The sequence below is a fragment of the Poecilia reticulata genome, chromosome 18, assembly GCF_904066995.2.
Source record: "Poecilia reticulata chromosome 18, P_reticulata-male-v2, whole genome shotgun sequence".
Lineage (NCBI taxonomy): Eukaryota > Metazoa > Chordata > Actinopteri > Cyprinodontiformes > Poeciliidae > Poecilia > Poecilia reticulata.
Window position 1 is genome coordinate 28,349,619 of NC_088847.1, and position 18,326 is coordinate 28,367,944.

General features: G+C 40.0%; 3 protein-coding genes across 4 annotated transcripts; 2 read left to right on the forward strand and 1 right to left on the reverse strand.

Moving 5' to 3' along the window:
- Window positions 1-342: 342 nt before the first annotated feature.
- LOC103480902 (endonuclease domain-containing 1 protein-like) lies at window positions 343-10,422 on the forward strand. 2 transcript variants are annotated; one of them, XM_008436103.3, is made up of 4 exons: window positions 343-667; window positions 3,104-3,436; window positions 6,839-7,068; window positions 7,919-10,422. In XM_008436103.3, the coding sequence occupies exons 2-4, from the start codon at window positions 3,107-3,109 to the stop codon at window positions 8,385-8,387; spliced, it is 1,029 nt and encodes a 342-aa protein (XP_008434325.2). In that variant the 5' UTR covers window positions 343-667; window positions 3,104-3,106; the 3' UTR covers window positions 8,388-10,422. The 2 variants fall into 2 exon arrangements, with proteins under 2 accessions (XP_008434325.2, XP_081455562.1); XM_081599436.1 differs by lacking the exon at window positions 343-667 and adding an exon at window positions 1,363-1,453.
- A 318-nt stretch (window positions 10,423-10,740) lies between these two features.
- LOC103480829 (tripartite motif-containing protein 16-like) lies at window positions 10,741-14,474 on the reverse strand. Its single transcript, XM_008436013.2, has 2 exons — window positions 14,325-14,474; window positions 10,741-12,962 (listed from the first exon to the last, which is right to left on the reverse strand). The coding sequence occupies exon 2, from the start codon at window positions 12,913-12,915 to the stop codon at window positions 11,239-11,241; it is 1,677 nt and encodes a 558-aa protein (XP_008434235.2). The 5' UTR covers window positions 12,916-12,962; window positions 14,325-14,474; the 3' UTR covers window positions 10,741-11,238.
- Window positions 14,475-14,781: 307 nt separating this feature from the next.
- On the forward strand, window positions 14,782-17,884 carry LOC145548646 (uncharacterized). The gene is made up of 2 exons (XM_081599435.1): window positions 14,782-15,669; window positions 16,262-17,884. Exons 1-2 carry the CDS (start codon window positions 15,145-15,147, stop codon window positions 17,387-17,389), a joined length of 1,653 nt encoding a protein of 550 aa, XP_081455561.1. The 5' UTR covers window positions 14,782-15,144; the 3' UTR covers window positions 17,390-17,884.
- Window positions 17,885-18,326: the final 442 nt, after the last annotated feature.

An 18,326-nucleotide genomic window follows, 5' to 3' on the forward strand; every position in this document is an offset into this window, starting at 1 on the left:
GGTAAGATCCCGGTACAGTTTCTTACCCGGGATCTGTACCGGGTAAAATCCCGGTACAGATCTTACCCGGTACAGATCTTACCCGGGATCTGAACCGGGTAAGATCTGTACCGGGATCTGTACCGGGTAAGATCCCAGTACAGTTTCTTACTGGTCTACTTGCACTGAATGTGAAATAATGGTTTTTATTATCCTTGGGCCGTAAAACCTCAAAACGAACATACACATTATGGTATAAGTTTCAACTTTATGAATGTACTTAACTGAAATAAATAAATAAAAAAAATTTAACAGACTCCCACAGCATTTCCAGTGCGTTTGTTTATCCTCGTTGCCATGGTAACAGCGCCCAGGTCGACCGTTCAGTGATGAACACAAACGTTATATTTCCTCCTCCATCTCGCCTCATTTCTGACATTCCTTTGACGTTTGGACCATCAACGTTTCACCGGAAGGTCAGGGGGGGAAATGAAAACGCGAGACACGCAGCAGGTTTCAGAGAAAACTGAAGATGATTTCCTCGAAGAGGTTATCTCAAACATCGGACCTCACATTCTGTCATGCGAGTGAGCCACGACTTCCTGTCATGTTTTGAGGAAATGAAAAAATAAACGTATTGCTTCATTAAAAGGAGCCAAGTCACCGTGACACATTCTCGTAAGAAACGGTGAGTTAATGTTTTTAACTAAAGACGTGAATATGATGAGATAATACGAATTTACTTATTTGCAACTTTATATGCGGGTCAAGTTCAATATTTCAATTCAAGGTTTTCAGTTTGTAGTTTTAATGGCTTTGTTATTCCAACATGCTGACAAAAATTTTCAATTTCTACATTGTGAATAAAATATACTGCAAAAACATAAAACTCGAGTATTTTTTTGTCTAGTTGCTGGTTGTAATATCGTAATTTTATCTTATTTGAAATGTAGCTTACAGGTCAGCTAGATTGTTTAAGTCAATACTTTAGTATTGATTTTTTATTTTATTTTTTTTACTACTACGAACCGCTTATTTCACCTGTAATATGCGAAAAATGTATTATAGGGGAAAATCTACCAGTGGAATTGATACTTTTTGAAAATATTGATTTAAACCAGAGGAATTATTTGTGAACTTTGCGGTTAGCTTGAGTGCAGAAGCTAACCGCTTCTGCATAGTTACTCTATGGCAACCAGGGTAACCATCTCACTGGTTGCCATAGTTACTCACGGTTATCTTGCTGTTTGCAGTTAGCTAGCATGTTAGTGTAACCTGGTTGTAATTCTCTTTTGTTATAATCACACAAAATGTCTTTTTGTGATGATTTGTCTTGTTCCTTATCTGACTGAAACACCTGTCGTTGTTTTAACCGTGTTACTTTAAGATCGGAAGCCCCTCCTTTTTATTTCTTCTTCTGTGGTATTGTCTTTAAATTGTTTAGCCGCTTTCGTCATGTTGACCTGCGGGAGAGGTGCGTGCACTTTATTTTTCCATCTGAATACATTCAGTTTATTTATAGATCTATTAAGTTAAATTTTGGTTTAATACTTTAACGCGGTTGTTTTGTCTGTATTCTCGTCAGAAATAAACCGAGAATCATCCGTTCGAAAGATAAACTTGTGTCTCGGTCCATTCACTCGATAACCAGCACAAAAAGGATCCGGTTACATTAAAGGCTGTTGAGTCCCGCCACCAATATTAAAGCACATTTGTTCCCGGTGAGATCAGATCATTGGCTCTCGGTGAGAAGTGCTGAGTGTCACTACATGAGACAAACGTATCCATAGACACCAGATAGCCAGCATCACACTGGTCACAGATTTTGATGGCCATAATAATCCGTGACGTCACTGTACACACCTATAAATTATGTCAGCGTTTAAAACGACTATTTTTCAGAGTTCTGCCGCCTCTTCACCACCATCTGGGTGCATCTGTAACAACATTTAACCCCATGTGTGCGACGCTGGGTGGAGCAGACGCCGCTTGGCATAACACGGCCTGCTGGTCTGCTGTTATGGTGGTGGTGTTGGTTCATAACGAGTTGGCTTCCTGCGTGTTACAGCCAGTAACACGGAGGATGTAGTGGTACGTTTTTTTTTTGTTGTTTGCGGTTTGAGAGCTCCTGTTTCGTTTTCGCCTCGGCGGTGTCCACCTGGACCCCCACAGCTTCACACTGATGCACATGAGGGCTAAAATGTACATTTTCACAAAAAAAAATCATATTTTACTTACAAAGAACAAATGAAATATGATTATTTATTCCTATTTTGGTCACATTTAGCAGGTAGTTGTAGTTGCAGAGTGCAGTGGAGGCAGCAGGACTGTTCTGCCATTTATAAAGTTATAGAATAAAAAATAACGCCAACAAATTGGTTTATTTAGCCATTTAGAAAAAAATGTGGCTGTTTTCAAAGTCATATTTTCACCATATTATTCCTACATTTATGCTACGACTAAACATTTAATTTCCAAGCTAAATTAAATATTTAGTTAGGAAGCTAAATATCTAGTTTGCAACTAAATTTGACTCGGCTAAATATTTAGTTTACAAACGAAAGATTTAGCCTGTGAATTAAATATTTAGGTTGGAGCACTGACAAAATATTTAGTTTGCAAACTAAATATTTGGGTTTCAAATTATATATTTATTTAGGAAACTAAATATCGACTGATAATCTCTCTGCTGCGCAGTTACGTGTAAGTTAATACACTTGAAATGAGACAAAACTAAGATATCATCACCAAAAACCCGACTGAAAATACTTGATAAGTTCTGTTTGGTCGGTGTGAAGGGGTTGGCTCTCCAGAGCTGCCTCAGTTCTTCGGTTCAAGTTTCGTGACTTGATGCATTATCAGCAATAACATTCAGGAAGGAAACGGCTTGTTTGTGTCTCACATTTCAGCAACAAGGAAATTCATTCCAATTTATCCTGGTTGTCAACAGTGAATTGAGCTCAGTTTATTTCTCAGATTAGTTTAAACTAAAACCCAGCAGATTGTAAATCCTCAGAAAATGACATCGGCGTTGCTAACTGTTCTAATGCTAACAGCTGTTTTTGATGTGTGGCTGTTGCAGAGCAGATCTAGATCGACCCACTTTTGTCTCCTCTGATTGAAGGACATGACGTCCCAGCAGGTTTGGTGTTTCCTGCCGACTGCAGCTCTTCTCTTCCTCCTGTCCGTACAAACGATTGCAGAAGTGATGAAGTCGGTGTCGGACTGTGACCGCTTCCTTCTTGACCAAACACCACCGCACATTCCAGGCATCCTGGAGGCCGGGAGGATCCTCGATCAGAACCGGTACAAGCTCATTTGCCAGACCTACGGGAACCAAAGGAGATTTGTGACACTTTACGATGTTCGCAACCGGATTCCGGTGTTTTCCGCTGTCAAGTTCACTGGAGAAGTTTCCGGAAGGAGACCTAAAAGCGTTTGGAAGATCGAACCGCAGGTAGGCTTGTTTTCACACCTGAGAGTCCGGCAGACTCGGTTCGATTTGGGACCAAAGTTCCAACATTTGTTATATTTTCAGATGATGTGGTTGGCTTTCACAATGCACTGAGTCAAACCAACCAAACCCTTTGAAAAACCTGTTCCCCTCCTCGCCTGTGGGGGCACTACACCAAGAACCACTGAAGGGAAAATGACATAAAAACCTCTGAAGAAGACACTGAGCACAACTTCCTTCTTCACAAAATGTAAACAAAAATGGAGTGGTGTCAGATTTTAGCAGTTGTAGCTTATCGCTTTTGCCATTGGCAAAAAACTACAATCAATTTCTTACACTAGACTAGCGTGTTTGTTTTGGTTGTGTTTATCCAGAATGCACTGCGCTATAGGCCACTTCCTGGTTTGATCAATAACAGAGGAACAGCACTGATTAGGCACCTCCCCTCCCATACAGGTAACTAGGGCTCACGTCCCTTCGAGAACGCGCTGAGACGTGATTTTTTTCTTTTAAATTTGTAAATAATTTTTTTATAAACTCTGCCGCCAGGTCCTTCTCAAACAACAAGGTAATCTGAAAACACAAGTCAAGCAAAATGTTTGTGTGAAACCAAAATTAAGGAGCGTAAATTGGAATATATCAGAGAACAGAAATATTTAATGAAACGGCTTCATGAGACGGTCAAGCTGAATCATGAATTATTTGATAAAGTTAAACAGCAGATAAGGAAAGTTCTCACAGAGAGAAGACAGTGCAAGAAGTCAATGGTTTCTGTTCAGGTTCAGACCGATTCACAAGACGACTCAAAGCAGAAACCAGTCTACCAGTCTGCGTCAGTACAAACGGAGACGGATCTACAGGGAACCGGCTCACAATTAAAACCAGTCCATTTCAACCCAAACAGAGATGGATGAACTGGAAACCAGATGTCAATTCAAACCAGTTTATCAGACGATGTCAACACAAACTGAGCTCTGTTTATTGCTAAAAATCCAGCCCTCTGAAGCACAACTGAATGGACATCAGGATCGGCAGACCAAGCTATTGGAAACCTTCAACAATGGAAACATTTCTGGAGAAAATTATGAAGAACAAGAAGTTTCTATAGCAGAAACAGTTGGGGATCAGACGGCCGGTATCGAAAATTATGTTAATTTGATTGAAAAAATTATCTTTAGCCCCCAGCAAATCTATGAAGAGGAACTTAGAAAGGCAGCCTTGAATGCTGCCTCTGAATTAGACATCCTCAATAAAGAAACGGTTTCTGGATTAAACGGTGAACAAGAAGAAGTTATAGTTGGGGATCAGACAGCCGGTATCGAAACTGACATCCATACAAATGAACTAGTGATTGGTAACCTAGAGCAGGCGACTGAAGACGAAATGGTCCCTGAAATACAGCAAGATGGGGACCAGCAAGATGAGAAAAGGCCATTGACTAAATCTGAATCTGAACAGAGAAAGATGGCAGTGGAAGCTGAACTGAAAACCGTTGTAAGACCAATTGAGACGGATCAGAACTTGGTCCCAAACACAAAACCTGACTCAGAAATAACACCAGAGATCCCTCAGACAGTTTGTGAACAAATGGAGACAAAACCTGGCAGTTTCAGAAAACTTAACAGGTACGGTTCATGAAGTTTCCACAGAAGGGGAGAGTGGCCTAAAGGAAGAACAGAGAACATCCCCTCCACAGATAGAGATTACATTAAAGGAAGATGTCATCCAAACATCTCAGGAATCTGAAACTCTAGCAGCTGAAGAGTCGCTGAGGAGAACAATGTCTGCGAACAACAAGAGAAAAAGATCTCACTGTGGAGGCAAATCAAGGTTTTAACTCCAAAACATTGGCGCCAGTTCAAGGACAGATGTGAAGTCCATCCAGCGTAGAATCAATTTATGATTGATTCCACGCTGATTGGCGGGAATTGGAAAAAGAGCTGCTGTTGTTGTTAATTGGATATTTCAATATTAAAAAGGCAGGACTGCATGGTGGGAAATGTCTCCCTGTGTAGGTGTGGGTTCTCTCCAGGTGCTCCGGCTTCCCCCACGTTCAACAGCATCAGGACTCATGTTCATCCACTGTAAGATTTTTATTTCAGATTCAAAACAGAAAATCAGACAACCACATGTATAAGGGAGATTTAGAGAAAGAACATGTAAACAACATGGAACAGAAAGAGCTATCTACCTTCCTCCAAATCTGTCTATTTATATCCATCTGTCTGTCATCTACACATCTATCATAATATTTCTCTCTCTATATAAAAGAGAGGTAGATATATAGATTTTTATCGATATATAGTTTTATATACATATCTATCTATATAGATATAACTCTCATATATGTGTGTTTGTCTCTCTACATAAATCTATATATAGATTTATATATGTAAATATATAAATAATTAAATAATTAAAAATTCTCCTTTTCTTTTCCTCTTATAACAAGCTAAATAACTCAAATTATTGCTTAAAAATTCGTAAATCAAGAAATGGCACCGCAGTCATTGGTCCTTTACGTTTTAAATGTTGCTTGAATATATCTACATATTGATATCTATATACACAAATCTTTTACACACGCACAGATATTTTGAGACTATTTTCACTCCATTCTTCTCCGTTGAGCTGCTATCAAGCTGCGTCTTTTTAAAATGTCCACTCGGTTCTCCACCGTCTTTAGAGGCAAAACCTTTGGCAGAAATACAGACGTGGTGGGAAGACGCTCATTCCAGGCTAAACAATTACAGTGAAGTTGAATAGAGGCATTAAAAAAATGGATCGGCGATATTCAGTGACGCACAGTGAGTTGTTTGGTATCAGACAGAACGGGTCAGGAGAACAGCGCAGACCCGCCAGAACCTGCAGAACCAGACATCCCTCAATCATTTCCTGAAACCGAAAAATAATATAAATGGCAATTTAAAGAACAAGTCATACAAATAGATCAATAGTAAATAAATAAATATTGTGAAGAGAAACCGCTTATTTTTTCAACATTAAAAACGTTTGTTAGGATTGTGTAGGAAAAATGTTTATCTTTTATAAATTCAGTGTTTTGTGGTCAATATTATTTCAACATTTTATTAATGTGTTGTACAAGTTTATGTCATGGGGAGGCGGCGCCAATGTCGTGTTCACATACACCTCAGAAAGTATGTAGTTGCACCCCTGGCACCAGGGTTTGCTCTTTTGGTCAGACTCTGCATTCACACAACCCCAAACAAATCGGACTTTCTAGACAAACAAACTGGAGTTCAGTTAAAACGGACTAAACGTGCCGCTGTGAATGCACCCTAAAAAAGGGAGGAAGGCGTTCATTTCACAGTGAGAAGAAACAAAACGATGTCTGTTCTCTGTCTTGAATTTATAATATCCAGTTTCATTCCTCACTTTTCACAGCTGGAGGATCCAAATGGAGACAAGAAGATGATCCCCGAAGATAAGAACAGAACCTACAACCACCAGGCCGGCGCTGTGGATTACAGATCCAACAGAACATTTGACCGGGGTCACATATTTCCTAGCTCCTACGCCTCAACCAAAGCGGACAAACTGTCGACTTTCACCCTGACGAACGTCGTTCCCCAAGCGGAGTCCTTCAACAAGGGCAGCTGGAACAAAATGGAGAGGTGTGTAGACTTCCAGGTCCAACATGGCCGACTTCACAACAGACTCACTCAGGTTCACTGAATTTATTCTGACGAGAGGGAAAAAAAATCAAGTCAGTTAACATCAGTCCAGCAGCTTCTGCCCCTATACAGTAAATAAACTACAATAAATAACCTGAAACAAACTACAGCCCAATATCTCTCACTGAGCAGTTAACAGTTGTAAAATTAAACATGCCTTAAACGCACATCACATACCAAAAACATGGCAAAATTACACACAAAACTCTTTGTATAATTAAATCACTCTAAAAATATATATTGTTATATAATACTTGTAAAGAAAAGCACAGTTACAGACGGCAGTAGAAAAAGGTGGAGGAGCTGTCGGTTACTGGTTGCTACGGTAACCGCCAACTGCCAAGAGCAGCTTTACTTTTGCACCAGTGAATGTCAGGAGAAAATAAATTTGGTAAAACAAAATTAATTTGAATAATAAATACATTTTGTTCACATCAAATCAAACCCTGTTACGTGTAAGACTATGACACAGTGGATAACTGGGACATTACTTTGTATTAAAGATTAAAAACATACCTAATGAGAGAAAATCAAGTAAAAAAACCCATGTATATAATTAAATAGATCTAAAATATATGCTAAAATGCAACATAACACAAGATCTGATCCCATACCACAGTTACAGACGGAAGCAGAAAAAAGGGGGAGGAGCTGCCAGTTACTGGTTGCTATGGTAACCACCAACTGTCAGGAGCCACATGACTTTTACCAATGAATGCCAAGAGAATCGATGTCAAAATGTAGCTAAAGTTAAGATCGATGACATTGTTGAAATGAAACCGTGTTCCAGGTGCACCAGATGCGTGATGGAGAAGTACTGCGTCAACAGCAGCGGCGGTACCGGGGGCTTTGTGGTGACCGGGGCCCTGCCCAGCTCCAGCAGCACCCTCAACAACAGGGTCAACGTTCCCACCGCGCTCTGGTCGGCGTTCTGCTGCTACAGCGCCGTGGCCCAGGCGTGGATAGCGAGCGGGCACTGGGGCCGCAACGTCCAGGACGAGTCCAAACGCCAATATCTGAAGACGGAGACTCTGGAGGATCTCCAACACCGGCTGCGCAGGTCCAACTCTGAGTTTGTAATATTCCCTGGATCGAAATGTCCTCTGACAACAACCGTAACAGAGTTTTACCCAGAAATGAAAAACTGCCTCTGCCCACCGACCATCCCGGACCCTTCACCTTCTGTGTCTGGTCCGTCACATTCCCACCTTCTCATGCTCTTCTTCCCTTTCTTTTTATTCTCATATCATCAATTCTGATAATCAAGACAGACTGAACTGGGACAGTGAAAACCAGTAAATAATCATTGGGAACCTTTCTCTAATCTTTCCAGTCTGCGCTGCAGTAGATGGCGCCACCTTGAGGTAAAATTGGTTGCAATCCCCTTAGAAATGTATTCATGTATCCTTATTTATGTGAAACTGTTCAACATTATATGGAATGTGGTTTGTAAAGTTACACAATTAAAAATTAGCATCGATGATCTGGATTATTCAGTCCAGCATTAAAAAAATGGGGTTCATTTTTCAAAGTCATATTTTCTCTGTGCTTATCTTTCATTTATAATGTCAGTTTCAAACTAAATATTTAGTTAAACTAAATATTCAGCCTGAAGATAAACATTTAGTTGCCAAACGAAATTAAAGCTGGCTATTTAGTTAGAAGCTAAATATTTAGCTCCAAGATAGATTTAGTTTAGTTTGAAACTAAACAGCAAGTTAAATATTTAGCTCCTAACTATTTAGTTTGAAGCTGAATATTTAGTTTGCAAAGTAAATATTTAGCTTCATGTCAAAATCTTAGCTCCAAACTAAATATTTACTTAGCAATTTATATATTTAGCTTGAAGCTAAATATTTATCAAGCCAAATATTTAGTATACGCACTAAATATTTAGTGAGCAACGTAAATATCAGCAGAAATTTACAGGAACTTGAACATGAACAGAAATAAACTGTAAAACGGATCAGAAAATCCACAAACTTTTCCAATTAAATCATTTTAATCCATTTTTTGTTAATTTTCTTCAAAGTTTTTAGCATGCAACTTTAAAATACGTTGGTGCAAAAGATGTGATAGTAACACAGATTCGATGTATTTGTTGTTTGATATTAACGAAACCCGGACAGATTGTGACTTTGGAGATGAAGGGGAAACGTGTAGAAGCTGTTTTAGCTCCAGGACTTTAATATCATTTAAAAGAAAATTATACAATGAAAATGGCAGTAGAACATTTTTTTACTTCGCTACAAGCTGAAAAGATAAAATGCTGACTAACAGAGGTAGTGATGCCATAGTTAGATTCTCTATAAAACAAAAATGTTTTATTACTAAAGCAACATGATACAAACTGCTGGAAGATTCAAGTAAGGAACTGTTTATGCTTAGAGGTAGTGAAATCTGAGTTTAAAATAAAATAAAGACTTTTCTCCATCACTTTAGCTTCCATGTGGTGTAAACTAAGGTGGTTACAGCACTGATATATGTAAATAATCACATTTTACACCAATTAGTCATCAAGCAATACAAAATATGTGATGTAAGTAAGTAATGCCAAGACTGAAAATAAAAACACATTTATTTAAAAAAAAATACAGTGAAAAATATTTAAAATATGCTCACTGTACTGTTACCAACAGGTTAATGTTGATGTCAACTTCTATTTTAAACTAAATGTTTAGTTTTTTCAAGAAAACATTTAGTTGCCAAGATAGCATTTAGATTAGCTAAATCTTTAGCTTGTTAACTTGATATTTATTGGCATAAATGCTAAATATTTACGAAGCTAAACTATATTTAGTTTACTTAAGCTACATATTTAGGTCTGAGTTAAATATTTAGTTTCCCAATCTTATAGTTTGTAAATAAAATATTTAACATTCCAACTAAAATTTGGTCTCCTTTTCCTCTTATAAAAAGCTAAATAACTCAAATTATTGCTTAAAAATTCGTAAATTAAGAAATGGCACCGCTGTCATTGGTCCTTTACATTTTAAATGTTGCAAGAATACCATCATAAAAAACATTTATCCCACGAAGACATTTATAGTTCAATGATCCAGATCCCCACAAGGCTCCATGATCCTTCAGTCTCTAAATTTTAAACTCAACAACTTCAAGATTTCTATGGAAAACTATGACAATTTCAACTACTATTACTGTTTATGCAGATGATGTTTTTACATTTTTAAAAAGTTAGTCTATCTAATGTTAATACAGTTTTTGGATCTCCAGAAACGAGATCAAGTCTGTACAGAGACGATAATAAAATATTTTCTTCCCATAGAAATGGCACCAAGCAGTTTTGTCCCATTTGATATGATTTATCCAGTACCTAACTGAGCCTGATGAGCTCCGCAGTGTCTCCATCAGAGTAAAGCATAAACCCAAACATGTAGCGGCTGAGTGAATGTGGGCTGGACTCTGTGGAGGAGAGTCATGGTACAGAGACGCTGTAGAAAGACAGAATACCTGCTCGGTGGTCCATCATCTCAGTTTTCAACATTCATATCACTCCTACGTTTCCCTCGTGTTGCAGGCCTGGTTTATGACAAACTTTAAAAATCATTAAACAGCAGAAATTCTCCTGAAAGAAGACAAAACTACAGAGTGTGTTTTCAAACTGTCACTGAATTTATTTTTGCCTAGAGCAACAGAAATCAGAAAACAGACACTTGACTTTTAGCATTTTCTATAAGCAACTGAACTGATTGTAGTTGGTTGTTTTCACTCTAAGGCACATTTTTCATTTTGATACTACCTTCTCCTGGAAAATGCTGAAATGGCCACACTGGGTGCAAAAGCGGCGAGAAACAGCAATTAGCTTTCATTGAGTACAACAATAAACTATGGAAGAGCATTAGGGCCACTGAAAAAAAGCAAAGAATTTGGTCTTTAAAGCAGTTGGGCAAGTTGTGGAAGAGGACAACAAGCTTTCTGGAGGAACATGTTTGACTTTAGCCAGTTATTTCCATGGCCTAGAAGTCACTGAGGATGCAATTTATTAACAGAAGAGCAAAAAGGTTTACACCCAGGTCTGATTGAAAAAGGTTTACTCTTTTTATGACCCTAATTCTCTTCCATAGGAAGAAACCTAAATACACATTGAAGCTACTTCAGTTTCACAAACTCAGCGGTGTCGTTCGCAGAGTTGGGGAACCTCAGCCCGGCATGTAGCGGCTGAGTGAACGTGGTCTGGATTTTCAGGAGGAGAGTCATGGTTTCAGAGACGCTGTAGAAGGACAGACTTCCTGCTTTGGGATCCAGAAACACTCCTATTCTGTACGAAGGAGGACTCAACACCGGCGTGTGGACAGAGTTCTGCCAGAACGTGTAACCGGCTGAGTGACAGTGCAGCGACCAGGACTTGTTGTTCCAGCCAAACTCGGATTTCTCCAAGCCTCCCGCTCTGCTGATGTTGCTGTATGAAACGGCGACATCGACAGCCCTTCCTTTCCACTGCACCTCCCAGTAGGAGCGGCCAGTCAGGTGCTCTCTGCTCAGGACCTGCAAAGGAATCTTGAATCTGTCTGTGTTGTTGGGGTAATTCTGCAGCGCTGCCGTCGATAAAGCTTTCCGGTCTCCTCTGGATAAGCGAATCTCCTGGTGCGCTGTGTCTGGGTCCAGTGTGATGTCTACTGCGTATCTTAAGAAGTCCTCTCTGGTGGATAGTTCTGGTTTTGACAATAAAACATCCACTTTTGATATCGTCTCAGAGATCTCCGGCCATCCATCGCATATCAAGTCCGCCACAATGGCTTTGACCGCTGACACAGCTTCTGTCACATTCTCAAAGTATCCTGGAGGAATGCCATCAAATATGGAGAAGTATGTAGGCCGACTAAAGTCTGCCCATACAGGACAGTTGAGGAGAAACTGGTTGTGATCCTGTGTGTTTGAGAGCTGCTCCAGCTCAGCGTCTTTCCTCTTCAGCTCACTGATCTCCTGCTCCAGCTTCTTCTGAACATCTTTGACTCGACTCACTTCAGTTTCCTGCTGGGATCTGATCTGCTGCTTCACCTCAGAGCTTCTTTCCTGGAGGAGACGGATCAGCTCAGTGAAGATCTCCTCACTGTCCTCCACTGCTTTATCAGCAGAGACATTGATGGCCTCCACCTCCTGTTTAAGCAGCTTCACGTCCGCCTGCCGGGTCAGGATTCCCAACTGGAAGTCTCTTCGACATTCCTCCAGCTCCTTCTGCTTCTTGGTCCTTTCTGTCGCAGCAGAACCCGTCTTGCAGCCTTCATGTTCATCAACTAAGCAGAGGATACAGATACACTTCTGATGAAGGGAACAGTAAAGTTTCAGCGCCTCGCCGTGATGAGAGCAGATGTTCTCCTCAAGGTTCTTGCAGGGCTCCACCAGCTTGTGTTTTTTAAAGGCAGAAGATTCGTAATGAAGTTTAACGTGATTCTGACAGTAAGAAACTAAACAGACCAGACAGGACTTGACTGCCTTCATCTTCCTCCCAGTGCAGACATCACAGGCCACATCTTCAGGTCCAGCATAGCAGTGATCAGCTGGAGCAGCTTGGAAACCGTGGTGCTTCAGATCCCCCACCAGCTCCGCTAACACAATGTTTTTGGTCGGCACAGGCTTCGGTTTGAACGTCTCCCCACACCGAGGGCAGCTGTGGATCCCTTTCTGGTCTTCTTCATCCCAGTGGTCATTTATACAGCTCAGACAGTAGCTGTGTCCACAGGGAATAGTCGCCGGATCCTTCAGTAGACCTGCACAGATCGTACATGAGAAGGCCTCTGGGTCCAGCTTCACTTTCTTCTGAGCCATCTGATTGACAACTGGAGCACAATGTTGACGTAGAGAAGGAAGATGATCTAAGAGTGAACAAGAACATAAGATTAATTCTTATCAACCAATACTACAGAACCCAGGGTTCAACCAGGGTATTGTGAGCCTGGCAGGTCACCAGTCTTTACTTGCCACCCAACCAGACTTAAGTGTTGTCTGTTTATTTTAAACTGGATTTTTTATATATCACTCAGTTACAGTAAAGACGAGTTAAACTAGGTTTATAGTCAAATCGTTGAACTGGGTGCAAATGGGTGTGAAAAAACTGCACCGTCCCTCTACCTGCCGTTTTCACAAACACTATTGTTTCCAAATTAGGGAGCCTGCTCCTGAACCTCACAACATTTGTAGCTTAACTCATTTTTATTTTTCTACACAAAAACATGGTGTGCCGCTGGTGGGCTGTAGCACCCTTACACCAGGCTTAGCACGTATTATATAAACTAATGCTGATGGGTAAACATATGGACCAGTTTAACAGTTATCAGGGAGTTTAAATCTGCCTTAGTAAAAATAACTGAAAATCAATGGAGGGCACACCAACTCATATACATTTAAAATAAATAAACAGTGAAGCAGCTATGAGGTAACAAAACTGGATGCTAACTATTTCTTATGAAGCTGAAATCGTTGAGCATCTTTAATCTGCTCTGGATGAAACATTTCAACACTTAAACCTGAATTATATAACTCTACATTAAGGGCGGGGCACGTAAAACCAAGTTTGTCATTTGTGAAACCTTTATTTGATTGGTTAAAGTTCAATAAGAGGTTATATTAATGCTGAGAAAAAAAATGTGAAAGAATAATAATGTGATCAAGATGCAAAGAAAAAAGGGGGGAAAACCAGCAAGTAAGACTTTGCAAATCACAAGCTTGGTTTTAGATTTATTCCTGTATCAGTGTAGAGCAATCTGGTCTAGATTTGAAGAGTAAGTATTGAAATTGTTTTCTTGTTGTTTTTTTTTTTACAATACTAAAACGCAAGCAAAACACAAGCAGCGACATTAATGTCATTGTTTATTAAAAATGGATATCATAAAAGGAAGATAGTGACGCCCCTCATTAAACTCTGCTTAGGGCCCCATACAATGGCTGTGACGTCAGAAACATGAAGCGTCCTGGGAGCAAAGTAATAAATAATGACATCTTGAAGATATGCGGTTTGCTTGGTGAAGAAACACGCAAACATTGATTGGAAATATAGAGATTTATCTCTATTAGTGAATGCAGGGCTCCGGTTCAACTGGAGAAACCACGCCGAGTTACTCGATAAGGCGCCTAATTTAAAACAGTTTACGTCTTTCTTTCCTGACTAAATGCAAGTAAAATTCAACAACTTGGCGCACTAATGGCAGAAAGAAATGCATCATAAATAATTTTCTTACCAGCAAGCACGCAACAGTAGCACTGTTCACAACTTCATCCAAAGAAAAACTTCTGCTCAGCTTCTTCTTCTTCTTTTCGTTTTAATGGCGGTCGGCAAGCAACTTAATGGTGTGCATTACCGCCACCTACTGGTATGGAGTGTGGATCAGGACGCAACTCATATAATTCCCCCCCCCCCCCCCCCCCCCCCCCCCACACACACACACACAAAAAATTAAAATAAAAAAACTCCTGTCATAACATAAATATTCAGAAGAAAAGGAATATCCCAAAAACATCTTGTATTTTTAACTGTAAGTTATTCTTTTCTGCTCAGCTTCTTCTTCTTCTGGCATTTTTATGGCGGATGGCACACTGACTGTACCGTCATCTACTGGACTCTAAAAATGCTTTATAGAATTGGATTATATTTAGTATTTAGCTTTGTCTCTGTTTGATTTTTGTGTTAAATATATATATTTCAAAAACAGTTCTGTTTTTCAAAATAGTTTATTGATCTCCTGTAATATTCTAATCTTAAACGTTGTGTACTGACGACATTTTTACACATTTATACAGACTTGTATATTAATTAGACGACAGATATTTTAAGACTTTTATTTCTCTTAATTGTGACGATGTTATTCTAACAGTTAAGGAAAAAACAAAATTTAAGAATAGAATATCACATCAGATCGACAAACTACTTTTAAAAACAGAAATGTGGGATTATTTGTTTAATCGTGAATAACACACTATACCGGTAGGTGGCGGTAAAGCACCTTACATTGTTTGCCAACCGCCATAAAATGACAAGAAGAAGAACCAAAGACAACAAAGATGGCGGCTGCACGTTCGAGTTTTGTTTGGACTGATGAAGAGGTGGAACTTTTACTTCGTGTTACTTTAGAGTATAAATCTTCAAAGCACCAGGAGGACATTGATTGGGAGTCCTGCCAGACAAAGTATGCAGATATCCATGAAGCCTTCGTGCGGAGATACCCAGCCGGCAAAAAGCTCGAGTTCCCCCACAGCACCGAGGCCACCTCCAGGGTCCAGCTGACCTCCAAGCTCAAGGCGATCCGCGGGAAATTCCGGCAGGCTGTGGACTCCGGCCGGCGTAACGGGCATGGCCGTGTGGTGCTGCTTTATTTTGAGCTTTGCAAACAGATCTGGGATGGATCTCCGGACACTGACGCCCTAGAATCTGGGTTAGAGACCGGAGATGTGAAGTGCAGTTTGGGGAGTTTATCGGCCGCCATGACTCCTCGTGCGACCCCGCTGTTCGAGTCCGTGGGGGATGGAGGCTCTCTGAGCAATGAAAACCTTGGTTCCGACGTGAATACAAGGAGAAACACCCTCCAAGTAAGTGCTCACATTTTCTGCAGAGCAGTGGCGGGTCTAGAACATTTTAAATGGGAGCAGAGGAATTCCTATCAAGGGTGTCCAAAGTGCGGCCCGCGGGCCATTTGTAGCACTGGCACCGATTTAATTTTTTATTTTTTGTTCCCCCAACTGCAGCTCAAGAGTTTAATTTGTTCATTAAACTTTTTTATTTTTAATCAGGTGGAAATTCTTACTGACATAATAGAAAATAGGCCTTTTGAAACGAGCAACGGCATATTCTGCCTTTTGCTTGTTGCAAAGTGCTGGACAGTGTTGTAATTAACATTAATAGAAAATGGTAATTACAACACAAAATGTTTGTATTTTTACAGCCAAACTTTACTGAAAAGCTGACTTCGCTGCCCCCAAATCAACTTTTGTTTAGTTTATTAAATAATAAATTAATATTTATTTATAAATCAATTTGTTCGACTAAACGTGAAAGAATGTGAAAAATCCTTTTTAAGTTTTGGCTCTACAATGAATAACATTGCTACAAAAAATGAATAAATCAGGCTAATTTGAGCGACGGATGTGGACGTGTCGGGTGACGTTTTGTTTCTCATTAAAGGCGAAGGTCGCTGGCCACCGGAGAGACCGGCTGAAAAGGAAGGTCCACTCTGATCCGGCCGTCCAGGAAGACCTTCAGATTAAAAGACGCATGTTGGAGTTGCTTGAGGAATCTGAGAAGCACAACAAAGCTAAACTGGACAACCTGTCAGTGCAGATGGACAAGATGTTAGACTCTATTGATGAAGGGATGTCTTTACTAAGAACACTCATGTGTCGGTCAGAGAACAACAGTTCACGTCCTGATGGAAGCAGCAGCATAGATACAGATGTTCACATCCCTTCATCTGGACTCAAGATTGAAATCCAAGCTGCAGCAGCTGATCACTGCTATGCTGGACATGAAGAGGTGGGCTGTGATGTCTGCACTGGGAGGAAACTGAAAGCTTTCAAGTCCTGTTTAGTTTGTTTGATGAATTACTGTGTGAAACATCTTCAACCTCGCTGTGATGCTGCTACATTAAAGGTTCACAAGCTGGTGAATCCCTCCAAGAAGCGACAACAAATCCATCAGAGAATCCAGGACCAAGAGAAAGATGTGAAGCTGCTTCAACAGGAGGTGGAGGCCATCAATGTCTCTGCTGATAAAGCAGTGGAGGACAGTGAGGAGATCTTCACTGAGCTGATCCGTCTCCTCCAGGAAAGAAGCTCTGAGGTGAAGCAGCAGATCAGATCCCAGCAGGAAACTGAAGTGAGTCGAGTCAAAGATGTTCAGGAGAAGCTGGAGCAGGAGATCAGTGAGCTGAAGAGGAAAGACGCTGAGCTGGAGCAGCTCTCACACACAGAGGATCACACCCAGTTTCTCCTCAACTACCCCTCACTGCCAGCACTCAGTGAGTCGACACACTCATCCAGCATCAACATCCGTCCTCTGAGACACTTTGAGGACGTGACAGCAGCTGTGTCAGAGCTCAGAGACAAACTACAGGACGTCCTGAGAGACACATGGACAAACGTCTCACTGAGAGACACTGAAGAACCAAAGACGAGAGCAGAGTTTTTAAAATATTCACAGGAAATCACTCTGGACCCAAACATAGAAAGCAGAGATCTGTTATTATCTGAGGGGAACAGAAAAACAATAATAAAAGAAGAGGAGTTTGAACTCGATGATTATAATGGAGTCTGACTGGATGTTGTGTCTGGTAGGTCACGTGATCGTAGTTTCCTACCAGAACATCATTGGAGCAGGACAATCAATTGATGTTTATTTGGATTCAGTTACAGGTTGTTATGTTGCTACACAGTTAAGTTTCATCACGACAGCATTGAAACTCCAGTACCAGGTCCAGTTTCCTCCAGAATAGGAGTGTATCTGGACCACAGAGCAGGTATTCTGTGTTTCTACAGCATCTCTGTAGAAAGTGACTCTCCTCCACAGTGTCTGCTAGAGTTTGGTTTGTTTCTTTGGATTCTCTGTTGAGTTAATTAATCTAAACATTCAGCAGTGATCTGAGGTCCAGTTGGTTCAGCTGTGTATTTTAGTTTTTATTTATTTTGTCTTTATCATCTCCTGTTTGTTGAATTGAATTTATTGGAGGATTTGTGGACAAAGCTACTGTATTAAAACACTGGAATGGAGAAGATCAAAGGAGAATAAAGAAATAAAGAATAAACTAAGAAATTTTTAAGAAAAAACATTTTGTTCAGCTAAATTGGTTTTGGGAAAATCACAGTCACAAAATGTGAAAACATCACGGTAATAAATAGCTCGAATAATGGTTTAAATGCATATTTCTATAAAAGATTTCCTAGTGACATTAGGAAAACTACCTGAACATCCAAATATAAGAAAAGAAAACCCCACTGAATGGTAACTACATCTAACTAACTACATCTAACTTTTACATTGTTTGAAATAAGGAGCTTTTAATGTCAATTGTCCCAAGGACAAGACCGTTTTTATTACAATTAATTTTGACAATGTTGAATTTTGGGACAAAAGTAAAATAATATCATAGAAAAATTCCTAATTCCAATATTAAACCATGTAAGAATCCTTTAGACCCCAAAAATATGGAGTTAATTATTTCTGAAAGATTATATTTTAGTCACCTTTTTTCACC